The sequence below is a fragment of the Calonectris borealis genome, chromosome 3 (genome assembly GCF_964195595.1).
Source record: "Calonectris borealis chromosome 3, bCalBor7.hap1.2, whole genome shotgun sequence".
In the NCBI taxonomy this organism is placed as follows: Eukaryota; Metazoa; Chordata; class Aves; order Procellariiformes; family Procellariidae; genus Calonectris; species Calonectris borealis.
In genome coordinates, this window is record NC_134314.1 from 122,832,946 (window position 1) to 122,849,903 (window position 16,958).

Consider the following 16,958-nt stretch of genomic DNA (forward strand, 5'->3'; position numbering starts at 1 on the left):
TACCCTACTCCTGCAGGTACTTGGAGGCAGGCTTGCACCTACACCTGCACAGCCCCACTGAGCTTATTGAGCTGTTCCCTGGAATAATAGTGTTGGAGTTTGCTGTCTGCAGGGTGGAGATCTAGGGATGTTGTTCAGAAATCCTTCATCTGAGTAAGCTTTGTCCATGCAACAGTTGGCATTGATTTGAATTGGTCTGCTCACATGAGAAAGGATTTACTTTACCTGGCCCTGCAGCAATAATAGACAATAATATAGATTATAGACTTCTGTGAGTAGAAGTAGTTTTCTCCAATATAATTAGTAAAAGAATGTTTTAAAATGCTGTTTGCATCAACATTGTGAGTTTAAGTAATATTAGCGTTGGAAGAATCTTGCAAGGGCAAGCTTTGGTTCTATTAATGAGAGCTTACGCAGGTGAGCAGAACTTTGCAATACGCTAAGTAAAGATTGAAAGTAAATTTAGAGTTCACGGTCTACATCTGCTGAGGCAGGCTGGCCCGCTTTAGAGCTCAAGAAACATGTTAACCTGTAGGTCTGCACATAAAAGGGGCAAACTCTTAGTGTCAGCGTTTCAGAAATTGAATCTGGTCTCCTCTGGGAATACCAGACTGGGAATACTCTCCAGGTAGCACTGTATAACCTGAAACAAGCCAGGGATTAGATCCTGAGGAAGGACACTCATAATCAGGTTCTTTTTTTAACGTGGAAGTTAGTCCCTGAAGATGAGTTTATAGGAAGCTGTTCCAGTAACGCCTCTCGCTTGCTTGCCTGCCCTGACAAATGAGCCACGCTCCCAGCTTGCTGCCTGGAGGTGGAGGGCTCTGGCTCCATTGCTGCTAACGTGGCTGTTGTTTCCTTCCCATTTGTTTAGCCAAGCTTTTTGCCTCCAAAACTTTCCCTGCACTGACCTATAAGATCTCTGAGGCCAGAAGCAGGATTTTGGGCAGGCAGAGGTGGTGCTTCACAGCAGGTGCTGCAGCGCTAAGATCCTTCTGGTTCCTGTATCATGGCAGTGATCCCCCAGAGCAAAGCATGGAAAATAAACAGTAAAGTGTAAACAGTAAATGCTTTCCCCTGTAAACATGTAGAACGGCTGAGTGTATTTTACCAAGCTTCAGTCAGATAGTCCAGAGAGCTCTCACTTGGCTCAGCTGGGAAAGCTGATGGAGTAAAACACCCCAGGAGATTTCTTATTTCCATGGACTGCCCAAACCTCCAATAGTGCTGTTGAAGTCCCTCAGATATAAAGTCGCATTGATGTTAGAAAATTTCGTCGGTGGCCAGCAGTGGGAAACACTAGGTGGCAGCAAGAAATCTCTGGAAATTCATCTCCCTACATGTCAAAAGCGGACCCGGTCAGCAGAAGTAATGAGAAATCTGCTTGGGCATCCTGATGGCATTTTTTCAAGGTAGACGTTTTACCCCAGTTCGTAACAGGTCTGTGGAGGGGATTTCCATAGAAAATTGGTCACGCGGCATTTGCACTCCACATCGGCACTGGGGCAGTGCTTGCTACGTCCATTTCCATTTAACCATGCAATGATAATAACCATTCAGTAACTACACATTCTGCACATCTCCATGATATATTTGTTTCTAGGTCTACTAGTGAACTTGTTTTGGTCTATTGTAGTCCAGAACAGAAACCGTACTGGTTATAGTCCCATTAAATTATATTCTATATTATAACCAAACAGCCAAATTTATTCAATCCTAACAGAGTTTAGCTCAAAAAGAGTAGTAGGATCAGGGGGAAAATAATGTTGCCAAACTTACCTGTGGAGCCAAAGCTCCAGGTGTAGATGTGGGGTTTTTTCTATCTCCTGCTCTGACATCATTAGATCTGGGCTTTGGTGGCTCTCTAGGAATTTGAAAGTGCTTTGCTGCTCTTTCTTTCTTGTCTTCCCCTTCACACAGGATGCAATTACAGTAGACAAGTGCTGTGTATTAGGGAGGAACAACGCTAACTTGCTTGGAGAGACTTTCAAATGCCTTTTCTGTTGTCTGTGGGATGAACTGTGCAAGCCAGGTCTTTGGAAAGAGAAAAGTGAACAAAAGAGAAGTATTGAGGATGAGCGTTTCTGCTTTTTAATTGCCAAGATCAGATCCAATAGGCTTTAGTTAGCTATCAGGATCACACAGTTAAAAGAATAGTAAGAGACTGAATTTTACTGCATTTTACAGTTTTGTAGTCTGAATAAAACAGTAATTGCTATCTGTGTCCTAGTTTGCATTTAATAATTCCCACCGAGCACAGTGCAAGTGAAGATGCTTACTGCTAAGACTTATGCTTCCGTGTGAAGTAGCACTTTCCAGGAGCGTTGGGATGTACAGGCATAGAAAACTGGTTTAAACACGCCGGCTTTTATGAACCATCCTAGGAAAATGCTCTGGGGCAGGAGATCGGGTCTGACTCCCATCCCACACCCTGGGCCAGGGGGAGCAGCCTCATTTCTCTTCTATTACCAGTGGCTGCACGGCCCTTCTCCTTCTTCCTGACTTTCCGTGCTGTCCGGGGGGGTTGGAGGAAGGGGAGGGAACAGCACTTCGTCAGGCAGATTAATTTATTAAGCGTGTCAGGACCAATCTGCCGCTGAGGACAGAGTGCACTTGGCAGTGGCGCAGCCCAGCAAATCGAATCAAATCGAGATTACCCTAGAAATGCTGCAGCAGTTTCTTGTAAAGGAGATATTGTGGTGCTGTGCCGGGCATCGCCCCTGCAAGTTACTCCGCTGCGGAGCATCCTCTGAAATCTTCTGCCTTGGTTTGTTCCTGTCAAGATTTGCACTTCTCGTTTACAAGAGTGAATAATTAAAACGTCAGCTCAGGAAGTTCCTCATGTCTTTCCTCTCACCCGCCTTGTAAATCTGACCTAACCATTAGATGTCTGCACAGGGGTACTCTTTGCTCTATGTCCACATTTGCAGGTGAAAATCGCTCAGTGGGAGTTAGTGCCGCTTACTTAGGGCATTCCTATTGCTGTACTTCCTATTTAATAACTATCCTTGAAAAGGAAAACTAATATACTTCCTTGGAAGAAAGAATACTGCAATTTACAATGCATATGAAATTATTTTGTGTTTTTATTTTGCTAATACAAATTCCTAAATTCTCTGAAATCAAAGAGCGAGGTTTCAGAAGGTGAAGGAGCCCATAATACTCAGAGACATCAGTCAAATTAAAAGCACACTGTACATGTGTGTGGCCAGGAACACACAATTTTAGTGAAATATCTTGAAACTTTCTCACTGTTTTTAAGGCCGTGGGACTGAGGCATTTTTTGGCATGGCACTGGTTGCAGGGTGAGTTCTCCTGCTGTACCTTGACGGTCCCTTCCCTGCCAGCCTGGCCAGTGCACCGCGCACATCATCCCGCTCTTCCTCGGTGTTTTAATCCCAAATATGCAGGGCTGTGATCGCAGTGATTCAGTCTCGACCCTGAGCGGCATTTTGCTGGGTTCGTGGGAGATGAGCCCCATCGATCCGTGAAACGCCAGCTGCATGGTGCTTGGAACTGAGGCACTCATCAGCATCTTCTTCCGCTCGCTGCCTTCGCCTGATGATTTATGAAGTGGGAAGGTAATTCACAACCCTGCACCACGGCTTGGGGAGCACAAGGAGGTTCTCAAGCTGGCCTCCGTACGCTTTGAAACAGAAATGTTGACTTTGTCTTCAAGCATCTGCTGTTTATAAAGCTTCCTTTGCTGTGGTAAATCGCAGCAAAAAGTAATACAGTTTAAATTGTTTCTTCTAAATTATCAGACTGTCAAAATCCTCATTTTAATTAAAAGCAGGGAGATGACCGTGACTGCAGTGGAGTGACCCAAGAGCCTCTGCCCTCCTAAGCAAGCGCCTCACTGCCAGAGCTGTCAGATGGAGGCAATTACTTCCCTAGCATAGAATTTTATCACACTGGAATTTACTTAAGTATTTCAGAAAACTCAATCAAACCACAGCCAGAAATCTTTCACTGAGAAAAAAGCACCAGGATCATTAATTGGGTTAATGCTCCATCAACCTTGCATTTGTTAATGGGCATGTTCAGGGCATGAGGGGAACCTCATCCGGGGAAATGTCACCTGAGCTACAAAGACGGTTTACGCTGCGATGCGACTTCATGAATTACAGACTGTCCCTCTCTTCAGGCTTTTGTAATTGGTGGTGTTGGTTGAGAGCAAACTGTATTCTCCATGGCAGCAGTCAGTACCCCTGTACCGCAGTGGTTGTTACGAGAAACATACGTGATGGTGAGCGAGGCGGAAATGATGGGGCACTGTCTTTTGCATCACCCACGCTACTGTGGGGCTCCTCGCCCCGTGAAAATCCCCCAGCAATGCCTTTCTGGCCCCTGGAATAACATCCGCAATGGTGTCATGGTTGTAGAAAGACTTTTTTTTTAAATGCATATCAGCCCTGGGAAGACTCACACGATGTTGTGCCCCACCAGTTCCCACCACTAATCACGTATAGATGTAAAATACTGACTCTGTGCCATAGAAGCAGTGTCAGTGGGTACCTTGGCCTCGGCACCGTGTGGGAGACCCACGGCTCCCGTGAAGCGTAGCAGTAGGTTATCAAAGCTTAAGTATTTGGGGAGGTGGTGGTTGAGTGTTTGTTTACTGCTTGCAATTTCTCGTGCCTTTGTTGAGAAAAGCGGGTTTTTATTTTCCTCACACCTCCCCCACATGAAAACCCGGAAAAATAACAGTCTAGGCTGCAAATATTAGATGTAAGGAAAACTGGCAGATACAGCGTTAAGGAAGATGACAATTGTCTTGTGGCCACAGAGAGAGCTTCAGAAAACTCTACAGCCATTTGGGCTAGCCCCAAGCACCTGTAGGGTCCTCTTGTCTCACCTCCCTGCAGTTTCTGATGCGAGCGCTTACACCAAGTTCAAAGCGATGGGCAGCAGAGTCCGTTCGCACCCGGTTTAAGATGCATTTTTGCAATGTGTTTTGCTTAGAAAGTGGTGATGCCAGAACTGAAAGAGGCATCAGGATTGCCACCACCCCTTGCTCATCTCCTGTTCCCTGCACCTGCATCGTGGTAGTGCAGAAGGCATCGTTCCCACGTCTCTGCCGTAGCGCATCAGTAATCCAGGCACAAACCAGTTCCCAAGCCCAGGTTTCTGATGTACCAGTTAGAGACACTGGAGCTTCATTGCTTTATATTAACTGCCCTTAATTCTGTCATTTTTATTTGGACGTAAACCTGTTCAAGTCACACACAGCCTGCCTGCGGCAAACTTTGGTCCTGGAACTGTGAAATGTCATGAGTTTCCAGTCTGCTCCAGTCTTGGTGTTACAGGACTAAAAACCAGTTGTGTTTCTTCGAGGGAAGGATTTCTGTCATCTGGCCCAAATGTTCCCAACTTTGCTTTGTGTTTTTTAGCTGCCTCTGAAGTCAGCCCAGTTGGAAATCTCTGGGGTGCTGCTGCTGCAGGGTTCCCCCATAACCGCCACGGGACACTGCGTGGTGCGGAAACCACACCAGCGGTTGCTGGACCACAGCTATACCTCAGTAAATCTTACTGAATTTGCTTTACAACTTCCTTGGGGGAAAAAAAGAAAATTCCACTAGCACAGAGGCACTGGCAGATAGCGTGGTTTTGAAAGGGGGACAGTAAGATACCTGGTCCTGCTGGTGTTCGTCAACAGGGCTGGCCACAGGCTTTCCGAGTCAGCGATCTTTTCCTTTTTCTGCCAGAAAATTTGACAAAATAGGAAAGTTTGACACTGATGGATGGGTTTTACCCAGAATGTGGCCAAAAAACTACAGTCTTTGGTGTGGTTTGGGACAGCTTTTTGGCTTTGCAGGTCCATTCTGTGCGCTGTTGTGCTGAAAGGCATCAGCCTTCGGAAAATGCAGCGCTATTAAGAGGGCAGTTAAAAATCCCTCAGTTAATGTTTTTGAGGAATTTCATCTTGTGGGACGTTTTGCTTTTTCATTCTTGGGATAAAAGAAAATTTTGAAGAGTCCTAAGCCCTATGAAATAGAAATTCTATGGTTTTGAGATTTCTCCATTCCTCTCCCTCTGAAGTGCTTGTATAACTCGTGTAATAAGTACACTAACTTTCTCACTCAAACTAAAACTTTTAAGTCACATTTCACTCTCATTTGTTGTGTGTCTGAGCTCTGTGTATACATATTGCATATAAAATCGCACGTACTTGATGTGTTTTAAGTAGACCCAGAATAATTATTTTTGACATTTAATATTCTCTAATAGCATTTGAAATGACATATAACAACCATGTTTGTGTATTTAAAAAAACAAGAAGGAAAAGTTACTAGAATGTAGATATTTCAGTGGAATTTTAAAACTAAATGTTTTGTTAAAGTTACTATATTTTAAAATGTCAAAAGAATTACCGGTGAATATGATTATAATGAAATGTTGCTCTTGTTGTTATGGCAACTAACTTTTAAAACTGCTGTGAAGGGTGACAAATTACACAGTGTCATTTTGGTTAGCTTTTTTTTATAGTTTCCCATCATTTTACTTTTGAAGAGTTTTAAACAGCTGGCACTAGTGGTGGTGTTAAGCATATTACACTTCTCTCAAACCTTTAGCTATACCTTTATTTTGATCCTTCGAGTACTATATATTTTTCAGGCTGAGTAAGTTTCATTTCTACATCACCAATGTAGATCATCATCATCATCATCATCATCTACATCTTTCAATAATTAACATGTGGCCATGCCAACGTTTTCCCAGCTTCTCTCCTATCCTGTGCTGTTGCCAGTATCAGGTTAATTAATGTGATAGTATTGGAGGTACACACCTGAAGGCTGCATATTACCAAGCTCAGCTCTCTGCTGTGCAGTGACTCTGCTGTGCGGCAGCAAAAAAAATTCAGCAATGCTGATGTGCGCTCAGAAATGTGACTGCAGTGTAGACAGGAGTATTTCATGGGTCTCCGCTGGTTTGCAGCAGCAAGGACCTGACGACAACGGCTCATCTGACCTGTTCTGTCCAGCCCCTATGGACAAGCCCCACCAAAACGTGCTGCAGAGCTCAGACTGCGGCGTTTTGTCAGGTAACATTTGCAGAAGCAAGCGGGAAATATTTTTGTACAGGTGGGTGCACGGGAAGGAGTCTCTGGGACCCATCCCTCCTCCAAAGGAGAAATTGTAAAAATGATTTTTTTTTTTTACTCCACTGAATTTAGTAGAGAGACAAGGGCACAGTCCTGGAGTAACTCAGCCCTTGGATATCCCAGCATTATGCTCCCCCAAGCTCAGCGTCTCTAGTCCGATACTAAGGAAACCGGAATGGTGGGGGGGACTTCATACATAAGAGATAAATCAGCCTCTCTGAGGGAGGTATTTCTGAATTGATGTTGCCCGCAGTGACCTTCTCCCCTTGGGAAGCTCGGTGTTACCTGCGGCGAGGTGTCGGTACGGGTATCAGTTGCCTCTTTTGTCATAACACAAAAAAGAAAGTGTAATCTCTGCTGCTATTAGCATCCGTCGGGAGGTGAAAAACTTGTTGAATGATAGTGGGTGGACAGAATAAAACCTGCTTTTTCATATCCAGTGATGTTGAGTCAGTTCTGGTGATGAGCACATCCCAGACATGGCACATCCTGCAGCACCCCTGGGCTCATGTCTGGGGGCTTCCGCCCTCCCAGCTAGCAAAACCATGGAGGTGGACTTGGCTGAGGTTTATTTTGGCGGCTTTCATTTATATTTAATTTCTTTTGTGCATGGGAAAGGTCCTGTCTATGAGCTGTCCCAAACAGGAATTTCTGGATCTCCTGGAAAGGGATTAGAGAAGTTCATGAGACAGGATCATGGCTCACGTGCTTAAGACAGTTCATGGCAAGGGGGAGGTGACATGGTCTCGTGCTGCTGGTTTTGCCGGGTGACTCTGTGATGTAAAGTGCATGTTTGGTCCAGGGAGCAGAGACCCGTACCTCCTCACCCAGCTGAGACATCCAACACCAGTGAATTTGCAGAACTCCTTTCCCTATGAGGGAACTGTGGGATACCAGAAACGATTAATTTTTTTTATTATTATTTTTATGGGGAGAGTGAGAATATATAGCATTGGGAAGGAATTCATAACAGAAATTATATAAACTCTGAGGCTTCCAGGTGTAAACCAAGCTCTAAATTACAGGCTTCAGGAAGAAATGTTCTGACATACTTTCCTGTCTGTTGTATATTCCTTGTGACTAATTCGGAGTAATAGCCGTTTTGTAGACAGGCTGTAGATCAAAACTGGAGCAGATCCCGTAGGACACTACTGGAGGATGCGGAGTGATAAATGGCATCTCTTCCCATCCAGCACCGTTTCTCGCCACGTATCTGATGAGTGTCGGTTGCAAAAGGCATGTTTCCAGAATAATGCTGTGTGGCACAAGCGCCCTGAACTTCCCACTTAGGTTAATGTTTTGTATTACCATGGAGAAATGAGGTGTTTGGTTGGTGCGGGTCACTGGTGCCAGCCCGTCCGTCTGTCTGTCTGTATCTGCTCATTGCCTGCCGAGGTCAGGAGACAGTTGCCCAAATGCAGCACTTATTTCTAACTTGCCCAATTTGTATTGTCTCCAACTGTGTCTCAGGGTGAAGTTTGGTGGTCCTGCAGGCAGAAGCTGGGTTTTGGCGTGATCCATGTCTCAGAGTTCAAAGCAGCAAAGATATGCAGTTACCTCCCTTGTGGTACAACTGTACAGACATATCATAGACGTGGTTACGAAGAGGACCCTGCACCGGTGGTGGGAACAGGTGGCACCCAAAGGGAGAGAGCCCTGGGGTGGCCACTGGTGAGGAGCAGATCTGGCTGCATGAAGAGGTCACCCAACGCTAAGGCCACTGTGCCAAGACCTAGGGAACAAGTCGCCAACTTCCTAACCCTGGGACTTTTGGGAAGCACAATGTACGAATGAATTCCCCAAGACACTTGCACCTACATTAGATGGGAGGAAATGCAGAGGAGAGGGATGTGACTTCAGCACAGACCCAATCTTTAATTCTTGTCTCCAAAACCCCTTTTGTCCAAAAAATAGATAGGACTTGTGCGCTTTCTTTTAAACATGGTCTTTTATCTAATGTCCAAGGCTGATGCACAAGCTCGTCTCCTGCAGATGGCAATGCAGCATTGGTTGGGCATTTCTGCCACAACCGTGGGAAGCACAACCTGCCACGACGCTATCATCAGGTGGGGGAAAGAGGGGATGGAGGTACAGAAATGTTTTTCAGTTCTTTCTCATGAAGCTTCCCCGTTCGGGTGTAATTAAGCATTCACTGGAGTGCAGTAGGATGGCGAGGATGGCTCCGACACCGTCATTTGGAAAGGCGACTCAGAGTTCGGAACTTGTCCTCAAGTGAATATTCAATGGAGAAAAACCTTAAGTGAAACAGTGGGTCATCTTACTTGAAAACAGCTGTCCTGGATCCCAGCTGAGCTCCCCAGTCGCTGGGCTTTCAGCTGCCATCGCTTTTTCTCCCTAGCAGCATATTTACTTATCTGCGTAAAGTCAGCCATTGGAGACCGTGGGCAGGTCTTTATCTCTCATCTCCCATCTTCCCCTTTGAGCCTGGTTCTTGTGTCAGCCCTCAAGGTGGCAGCTTAGACTTAAAATTTAGCCTCACAAACAAGGGAAAGGAGCCTACCTCGTGTTGGCCCCGGGCTGCTGGAAAAAGCAGGATTTTGCTGCATGCTTGCGGCAGTCTCCAGGAGTTTTGAGGGTCTCCAGCTATTTTGAGATCCTCTAAGGACTGTGCTTGGTCTGAGATCTCACAGCCTCCTCTCCTGGTGAGAATAGATCAAATACAGACCCCTGACCCCTCTTACACCCTTGGCTGCAGCTATAAAAGCTGGAGTTTTCCTTCTGACATGATGACAAGGATCAGTTTTTCTCCCCAAGGTAGTGCTGTTCACATTTGCTTACGCTGAGGAGTAAAATGTGGTGTCATGAACACAGCTTCAAATACTCTGTCTTGCAACACAAGAAGATAAATTACCAACACGTCCATCACTTACACTTAGATTACTTTGACCAGCTGTGCTTTATGCACCTTTTCTTAAGAAAAAAATTATTTTCAGCTATGCATAGGCTGTGCTTTTAGTTCATGTATCATGCAAATGAGGGGAGAAGCTAGCTAGAAGCAAAATCAGCGTTTAGATTGGCTGTTTATAAGGGCATCATTTCCTTAAAAGACCTTTTTTTTTTTACCCTGCACATCACAGTGATTTTAAATCCTCATTGACTTCTGAAAACACAGCTCTGGGAGGACAAAGGATGATATATTCTTAACGAGTGTGTAAAGTATAGTAGTTTTAAAGGCAATAAATGCAAGGTCGTATTAGGGCAAAACAGTTAATTACCCACTTCATTATTGTCAAGGTTAATACAGTATTTGAGCGCAGAAGCTGTTTTTCATCTCCTTTTGGAAACAAGGCAAGACAGCATTTCTTACAGACAGATCCATTATAGCTTATCACTGGAGGACAGACCGCTACAGAAACACCATGAAGGATGTCTACTGTCACCGGGCTCCAGAGCAAACGCCAAACCTGTCCAGAGAGCAATGGAAATGAAATGAGAGCTGCAGCTTCAGAGTACCGCGCTTTAATTCACAGAGATTGCGCCCCATTGATTTTAATGTATGACGGTAACGGTAGTAAAATTCACCGACAGTTCTTCATCTTTTGTAACATTGATCCCTCCTAAATTGCACAATGCGCTGAAAAACGTCCTTTAATAAACATGGGGTATCGACTATAGCAAATCCCATCTTTCCGTGGTGAACCCAGTGAAAGCTGCACCTGCGGTAGGGCTCGATCTCTGTTTTTCATGCGTGCTGGGGTGTTGTACAGGTTTCCATTACATGATCTCAATAGACAGAAACAAAGGCCTCATAAATCTTAGCCCATCAACCTTTGCGAATAATGCTTTGCTTTTAACTATCTACTTTACCTGCAGCAACTTCGAAAATTCCTTAAGTTTAAAAATTTGGAGACCAGTAAGTGGTTTTTAAAAAATTATAAAAAAAATCTACATAAATAGATATAGAATATATATAAGAATAGAAGTCTCTCCTCATATGGAAACACGAGTTGTTTTTTTCAGTTTGTAAAGCCTTTAAAATGGCAAAAACTAGTCTAGTTCCTATGAAAAGAATTACCAGGATAACTCTGTTTATATCCCTTTTGATGTAGCCTTTTTCTGTTACATTTTCTTTCAAGGTTTTTGTTCTGCTTCTTAATTTAGAGCTAGAATTTCCCATCTTTTGTGATCCCTGCCGTTGTATTTCAGTCCCGGGAGGTTTTCCCTCTGCTCGCCAATGCAGCGCACAGCCCGCAGTCTACATTCCCAAACCGAGACCCCCCTACATCAGCAATTCGGTCTTTCCACTGGAGTCATACCTTTGAACCTGGGTACTTCTGGCCCTGCTGCTAACATTAGGCTTTCGGGTTTGGGAATTTGGGCCATGGTTATAGCAGTTCTCAATCTCTGGCTTCTTTCTGCAAATACTGCGCTTCCCAGGAAAACTGCAGGTGCTGGAGAACCCCCAACATGCACTTTCTCCGTAGTAAATTACTTCAGGACAGGTTAACGTGGCACAACATATGTTTCATTCTTTATAACATCTTCTTTGATTTTATTTTTTAATTTTTGATGCTCTGTGGGCATCCTTACAGAGCAATTACTCTTACTACTCTTACAGAATGATACCTGCTTTGGGGTATTAATTTGGTTTTGAAGCCTAGTAAATTGTTCTGCCCACCAGGGAGGCACCCACTGTATTTCAGATTTGTGTATAAACATCTTAATTTCTCTTCAGATAGCAAAATACTTGACAATATAGCTTATTTCACAGGGTCTTGGTGAAACACTTCCTAAATTATCAGCTCTATGGACACTACTGTACTTTTGATAGGAATAATGCTAGGTGTTTCCTTGGGAAAAATCAAGCTCGTATAGGCTGTCTGATTTAGCCAGAGGGGCATCTCATCAAGATGTATGTCCTTTCATATAAGGGAAGTGCTAAATTTAAAAAAAAGCCAAAGCAAATAGAAATATTGTTGTCGTTATTAATAATAAATAAATGTAATAATTGATAATATTAATAATTGTTATTAATAGTGATAAAGCACTGGCTATTCTGTAGGAAATGTGCCTGTGGGACAGGTAAGTTTTATCCTCCCTTAGCGCTGGCCCTTTTAATTTACTCGTAGAGAGGAGCCTGAGGCAAATAGAAATTACAGCCATCACCCTTGCCAGTCAGTGTTTGCCAGTGGTCGTCCTCAGAGTGCTGGGAGAAAACAAAAGGGTTTTAGTTCTTAATCCCCTTAACTTCATCAGTCGGGATGAGACAGCACTGAGGTCCCAGAGCTCACCAAGACTGCTTCATCACACTCGGGCTTCGGTGGCTTTTTAATCCTCATAATCAAAAAAGGTGGCTCCCAAGCATAAACCTGTCTGCAGAAAATCCCGAAACTGCAGGGTTTTGTCATCAATGAATTCCCTAACACATAAACCCTCAACTGCATTCTTCTAAATCTTCCTTCTGAAGGTACCTAAAAATCCTGTTTCCAGAGAGCATCTGCTTGGAGGAGGAGAGAGAAAACTCCCCTTTCCTATAACCAAAGAGGCCGATCTGCTCCCAGGGACTCCCTCTGGCTCCGAGGTCCTTTTGTGCAGGCATAACGCAGGTTGCTCCAGGAAACCTCTGCTTTGTGAAGGCCAGTCCCGCGGAGAGTATTAAATTGGCATTTTACTCCTTGGCATGCATTTGCGCAGGGGAAGCGGGGTGGCAGTTGGGTATTTCAATCTTGTTTTCAATTATAAGCATTTCATTGTCGAATGTTGCTGGTTTATTATGTGATAATTAAATATGAATGATCGCGCAGTCGTCCTGCCAAAGAGGCTGTAGCCGAATGAAACCAATTCCTCTCGTCTTGCTGAATGGCTTCGGAGGTGAAAGGAGTGATCTATTTGCTGTCTCTTATTTTTGCTGTCCTATTGTTCCAGTATCACTAGCTTCAAAATAGCAAACTAGGCAAGTAATTACGGACATAAATCAGAGCAGGGATCAGTGTGAGGTCAGGACTGCTTTGCTTGTAGCCCGGCTTTTCTCAGCTGCCTTTTGCTGAATAACAGAGAAGTACATTGCTGTTAATTTTGTGAAAAAGTGATTTTATTAGTGATGAAATGCATATTTTGACCAAGTTTGAGCCCCTGCATGCTTTTGAGCAGGGGTTGACCAGCCTCACCGTGCCTGGACCCGAGCCTCCTCTGTTCGCGTTGCAATGAATGAAGGGCCAGTGGCCAGGCTGGACACCACGGTCGGCATCCGACATGCTGTGGTTGGTGTCCAATATGCCACAGTCAGCATCTGGTATGCCATGGTCGGTGTCCGATACGCCACGGTTGGGCATGCAACGTAGGCAGGCTGCAGCTCACAGAGGGACATCTCCTTGGGGTGACCACAGTAACTCTGTTTAAAAACTTGGCAAGTTAAATAAGATACAGCTAAAGCGTATCAGCAAAGCAAATGTGTTTTCAGTAGAGCCACACTGATTTATGGCCCTGGCCCTTAATCTGTACATCTTTTTCTTGTGGGGTGTTTATAAACGTGAAGCGGCGCTCAATGGGAGTCAACTGCTGAAAAATGGATGCAACCACGTGTTACAATCCTCAGATGTAAATAGCTACTAGCTAAAAATAGTCAATCTTCCTTGAAGGAGAGCTGTAACCACGCACTGCTCGCCTCCCATCCTCCGAGGAGCACCAGTGTTTTGGACAGAAAGGAGTAGGGATGGGCAGGGGGTTGCGGGCAGTCAATGGGAGCAAGTTCATGTCTGCGGTGCTCCTACACACTCGTCATCCGTGGCTGGGGCATCTATAGAGGACTTTGCAGTACTGGGACACAAGCAGGGCCACCAGCGCTGCCACCACATGGCCTCCGCGATGTGGATGTCCCAAAACCATGGTTGTGCACAGTGGTTTGCTGGATGCTGTGTATTGTAAGAAGGAGATGATGTTAAGTATTTTTCCCTCTTCCCCAAGTGTCTCATATGCTAAGTTAACTGAGAGGCAATGCCCAGTGGTAATTCTGCTACTCAGGAACATACCGTTTTGTAAAAAAAAAAACAAACCCAGTGCCTACTAAACTATATGCTTCCATTCCAACAGTTTGTTAAAATACCATGTAGAAGTGACCGCTGAATGACTTTCCTTTAGCTTATCCATACCTGTAAATCAGATTCAGCCCACCAGTTTGGCTTGATGGAGACAACTGAATAATAACAAATAAAAAATAAGTAGTGGTTTTAAACGTCTCTGCTGTTGGTTGCTGAACACCCACCTCTTAAACTGGGCTTTTTAACAGTGTCTTGGGGTTGCATGCCAAATCTCAGCTTATGACGTACACCGAATTTAACCCCTCTTTGTTTATTCATTTCTATATGTCCTATTGTAAGTATTTATTGAGAGGTTTTTTTTCTAGCAATGGATTATTCTGAGGTACGTGACTGAAGAACGTAACACATCACTATGGGTATTTCTGGGTGAATCATAGACTTTTTTTCTTTTCGTTGGTTTTCTTGGTCAGATATTAAGTGAAAATCAGTATTTAATCAAAGCAATTTTTTATTCCCAGACTATTGTTAGAGGAAATAAGCCTCGAAAGGATACTTCAATCAATGGCCTGCTAGAAGAGTTTGACAATATCTCGGTGACACGATCCAATTCCCTGCGGAAGGAAAGTCCTCCCACTCACCACCAAGGAAATGCAAACCATGTGCCGAGGCACCAGGAGGAAAATGGTTATATCACATATTCCCAGTACTCCAGTGAGTCAGACACTACAACAGACTATGTCGTGGAAAAATATCGAGACAAGACTCTTTACGGGGAAGAGTTAGACAGGTACTACAAAGGGAGCTATGCCGCCAAGCAGAACGGGCACATGATGAAGGTGACTTCCCGAGACATCTATTATTCGGAAGTGACGCCCCTGCAGTCAGACCTCTCCAGGTTCCTCCCAGATTACCATGCACACCTGGAGACAAAGCCCAAACCGCTGGAATACGGCGGCCTAAAGCTGGAGTATCAGCGGATCCCCAGCGGATCCTCCCTGGACTATAGAGATCCTTTTCCTTACGCCCCGTCCCGAGCATCGGTGCAGAGTGAGTGCTCCAAGGAGAGGCTGGAATACAGCGACGGCGACTGGGGACATGGCCTGGGCAAGGACGACTATGACAGGAGGCCGAAGTCATCCTACGTGGACCCAGCGAGCCCTCAGCCAGCCATGAGGCAGAGGTCCAGGTCGGGCTCCGGTCTGCAGGAGCCAGCCATGCCCTACGGAGCAAGCGCTTTTAAAGCACACCAGCAAGGACACTCCTACAGCTCCTACACCTACCCCCGCTTGTCCGAAACCGCGGCAGGCATCCCCAAGGTAACGTGACATCCCTGGTGACAGTGCTGCCAGGGCAGGGATCAACCTCTCCAAAACCAGAGCGCAAAAAATTAAGCATGTGCTAAAAATTAAGGGCAAAGAGCCATGCTTGGGCACGCGATACCGAACGCGGCCAGTAACGTCCCCAGGAGCTGCGTGGCTGCTGCTTGGTGGGTGTGAAAAGCCACCGGCTTTACTTGGGTATCTGAAAATGGATGTCAGGGACCACGTTTAAGACGTTTATTAAACGGCGGGTTTGGAGATGCCCAGCTTCCCGGGGTTTTACTTGGGATTCCCAATAACCCCAAGTTCTTTGGCAGTGTTTGTAGCATTAGCAGTTTGTATGCCTGTTGCAGATCTGGGCCAGGGGCGAGAAGCTTATCTGGTTTGTATATCAGATACTTTCGTATTTGAATTGTTACTGTGCAAGGCTGAAACCTCTGTGTTTTAATATTTATATTGTATTTATGCTATATTTATATTACAAGGTTTATTAACCCTTTGCCACTAGTGAGAGTAGGGGTTTACCCCTCTCCGCTTTGTTCTTAAGCAGTGAAATTAAATCAAAGCAGCTTATCTCACCCAAGACATTTTAGATGTAGTTAAAAAAAAAGGGTTGCAGTGCAAAAAAGCATTTCAACCATATCTACCAGCAGCTCCTCTGCACAAATTTGTGGCCTGCTCTGCCTTTTCTGAGTCACACGAGGAATATTACCCATACAAACTGTCCTACCCTACTTGCAATAGTTTGCTGTAACTATTTGTTCAGTTAAGAGAATAACGCTTTTCTTACACGTCTAGACACATAGCTACGATGATGACCTGCTTAAACATCTAATATTCTGCAAGAGATGTTTTTTCTTCAGTGTAGATTACATTTGAACATTACCGAGTTTCCCTAGCAACAGGTGCTGAGATGATAACTCATTTTTCCAGGGCTGAAACAGTCTTGGGTTGCCGTAACTTACCAAATGTGCTGTTCAATGATGATCTGAACAGTGCATTTTCTTCCTGGCTTTGTTCACTGAGAACGTGGTCCTGTCCAGCTGCAGACCCAGAAGTCGTCCCAGGTCTCTGCAAATCCACGATAGCCTTACGTTGGAGGCGTGCCTGTGTCTTGCTTGTTCGGGTTTTGGCTGCTTTGCTGATCCTGGGGTGCAGAGCCACAACCAGTGCCCCATGGTAAAGCGAGAGCGATGTGTTTTTATTCCACGTTGCATTAAAGCACGGAGCTGGGCTTTGGAGGTTGAGGAGAAATCGTGGGGGGAGCAGAAAAGTTACCAGATCTCTCTGCACACCTTTCCTGACCTCGGGGTGTGGTGGGAGGGATGCGTGTGGGTAGTTAAACTGTGTGCAAGAGTGTGGCATTAAATGCGCATTCTGGAAGTTTTGAGGAAAGCCTGGGATGGGCTGTCTGCCATTTCCTTCATTTAAAGCAATCATTTTGTCAGGGTTTAGAAAGGAGAAGGGTGAATCCAGTAATTCATAAACTCTCTTGCGCCTGTTCATGCCAGTTCTACAGCATTCAGTAGGGCAGAA

The 16,958-nt window shown here is 44.9% G+C and overlaps 1 protein-coding gene across 1 annotated transcript in view; it reads left to right on the top strand.

The window, feature by feature from the left end:
• The window catches only part of PAK5 (p21 (RAC1) activated kinase 5), a 39,472-nt gene that overhangs the window by 7,775 nt on the left and 14,739 nt on the right, over positions 1-16,958 (top strand). Inside the window, exon 2 of the mRNA XM_075148195.1 lies at positions 14,622-15,419. Within this exon, the coding sequence (XP_075004296.1) occupies positions 14,622-15,419 (798 nt within the window). The remainder of the gene's footprint in view (positions 1-14,621; positions 15,420-16,958) is intronic.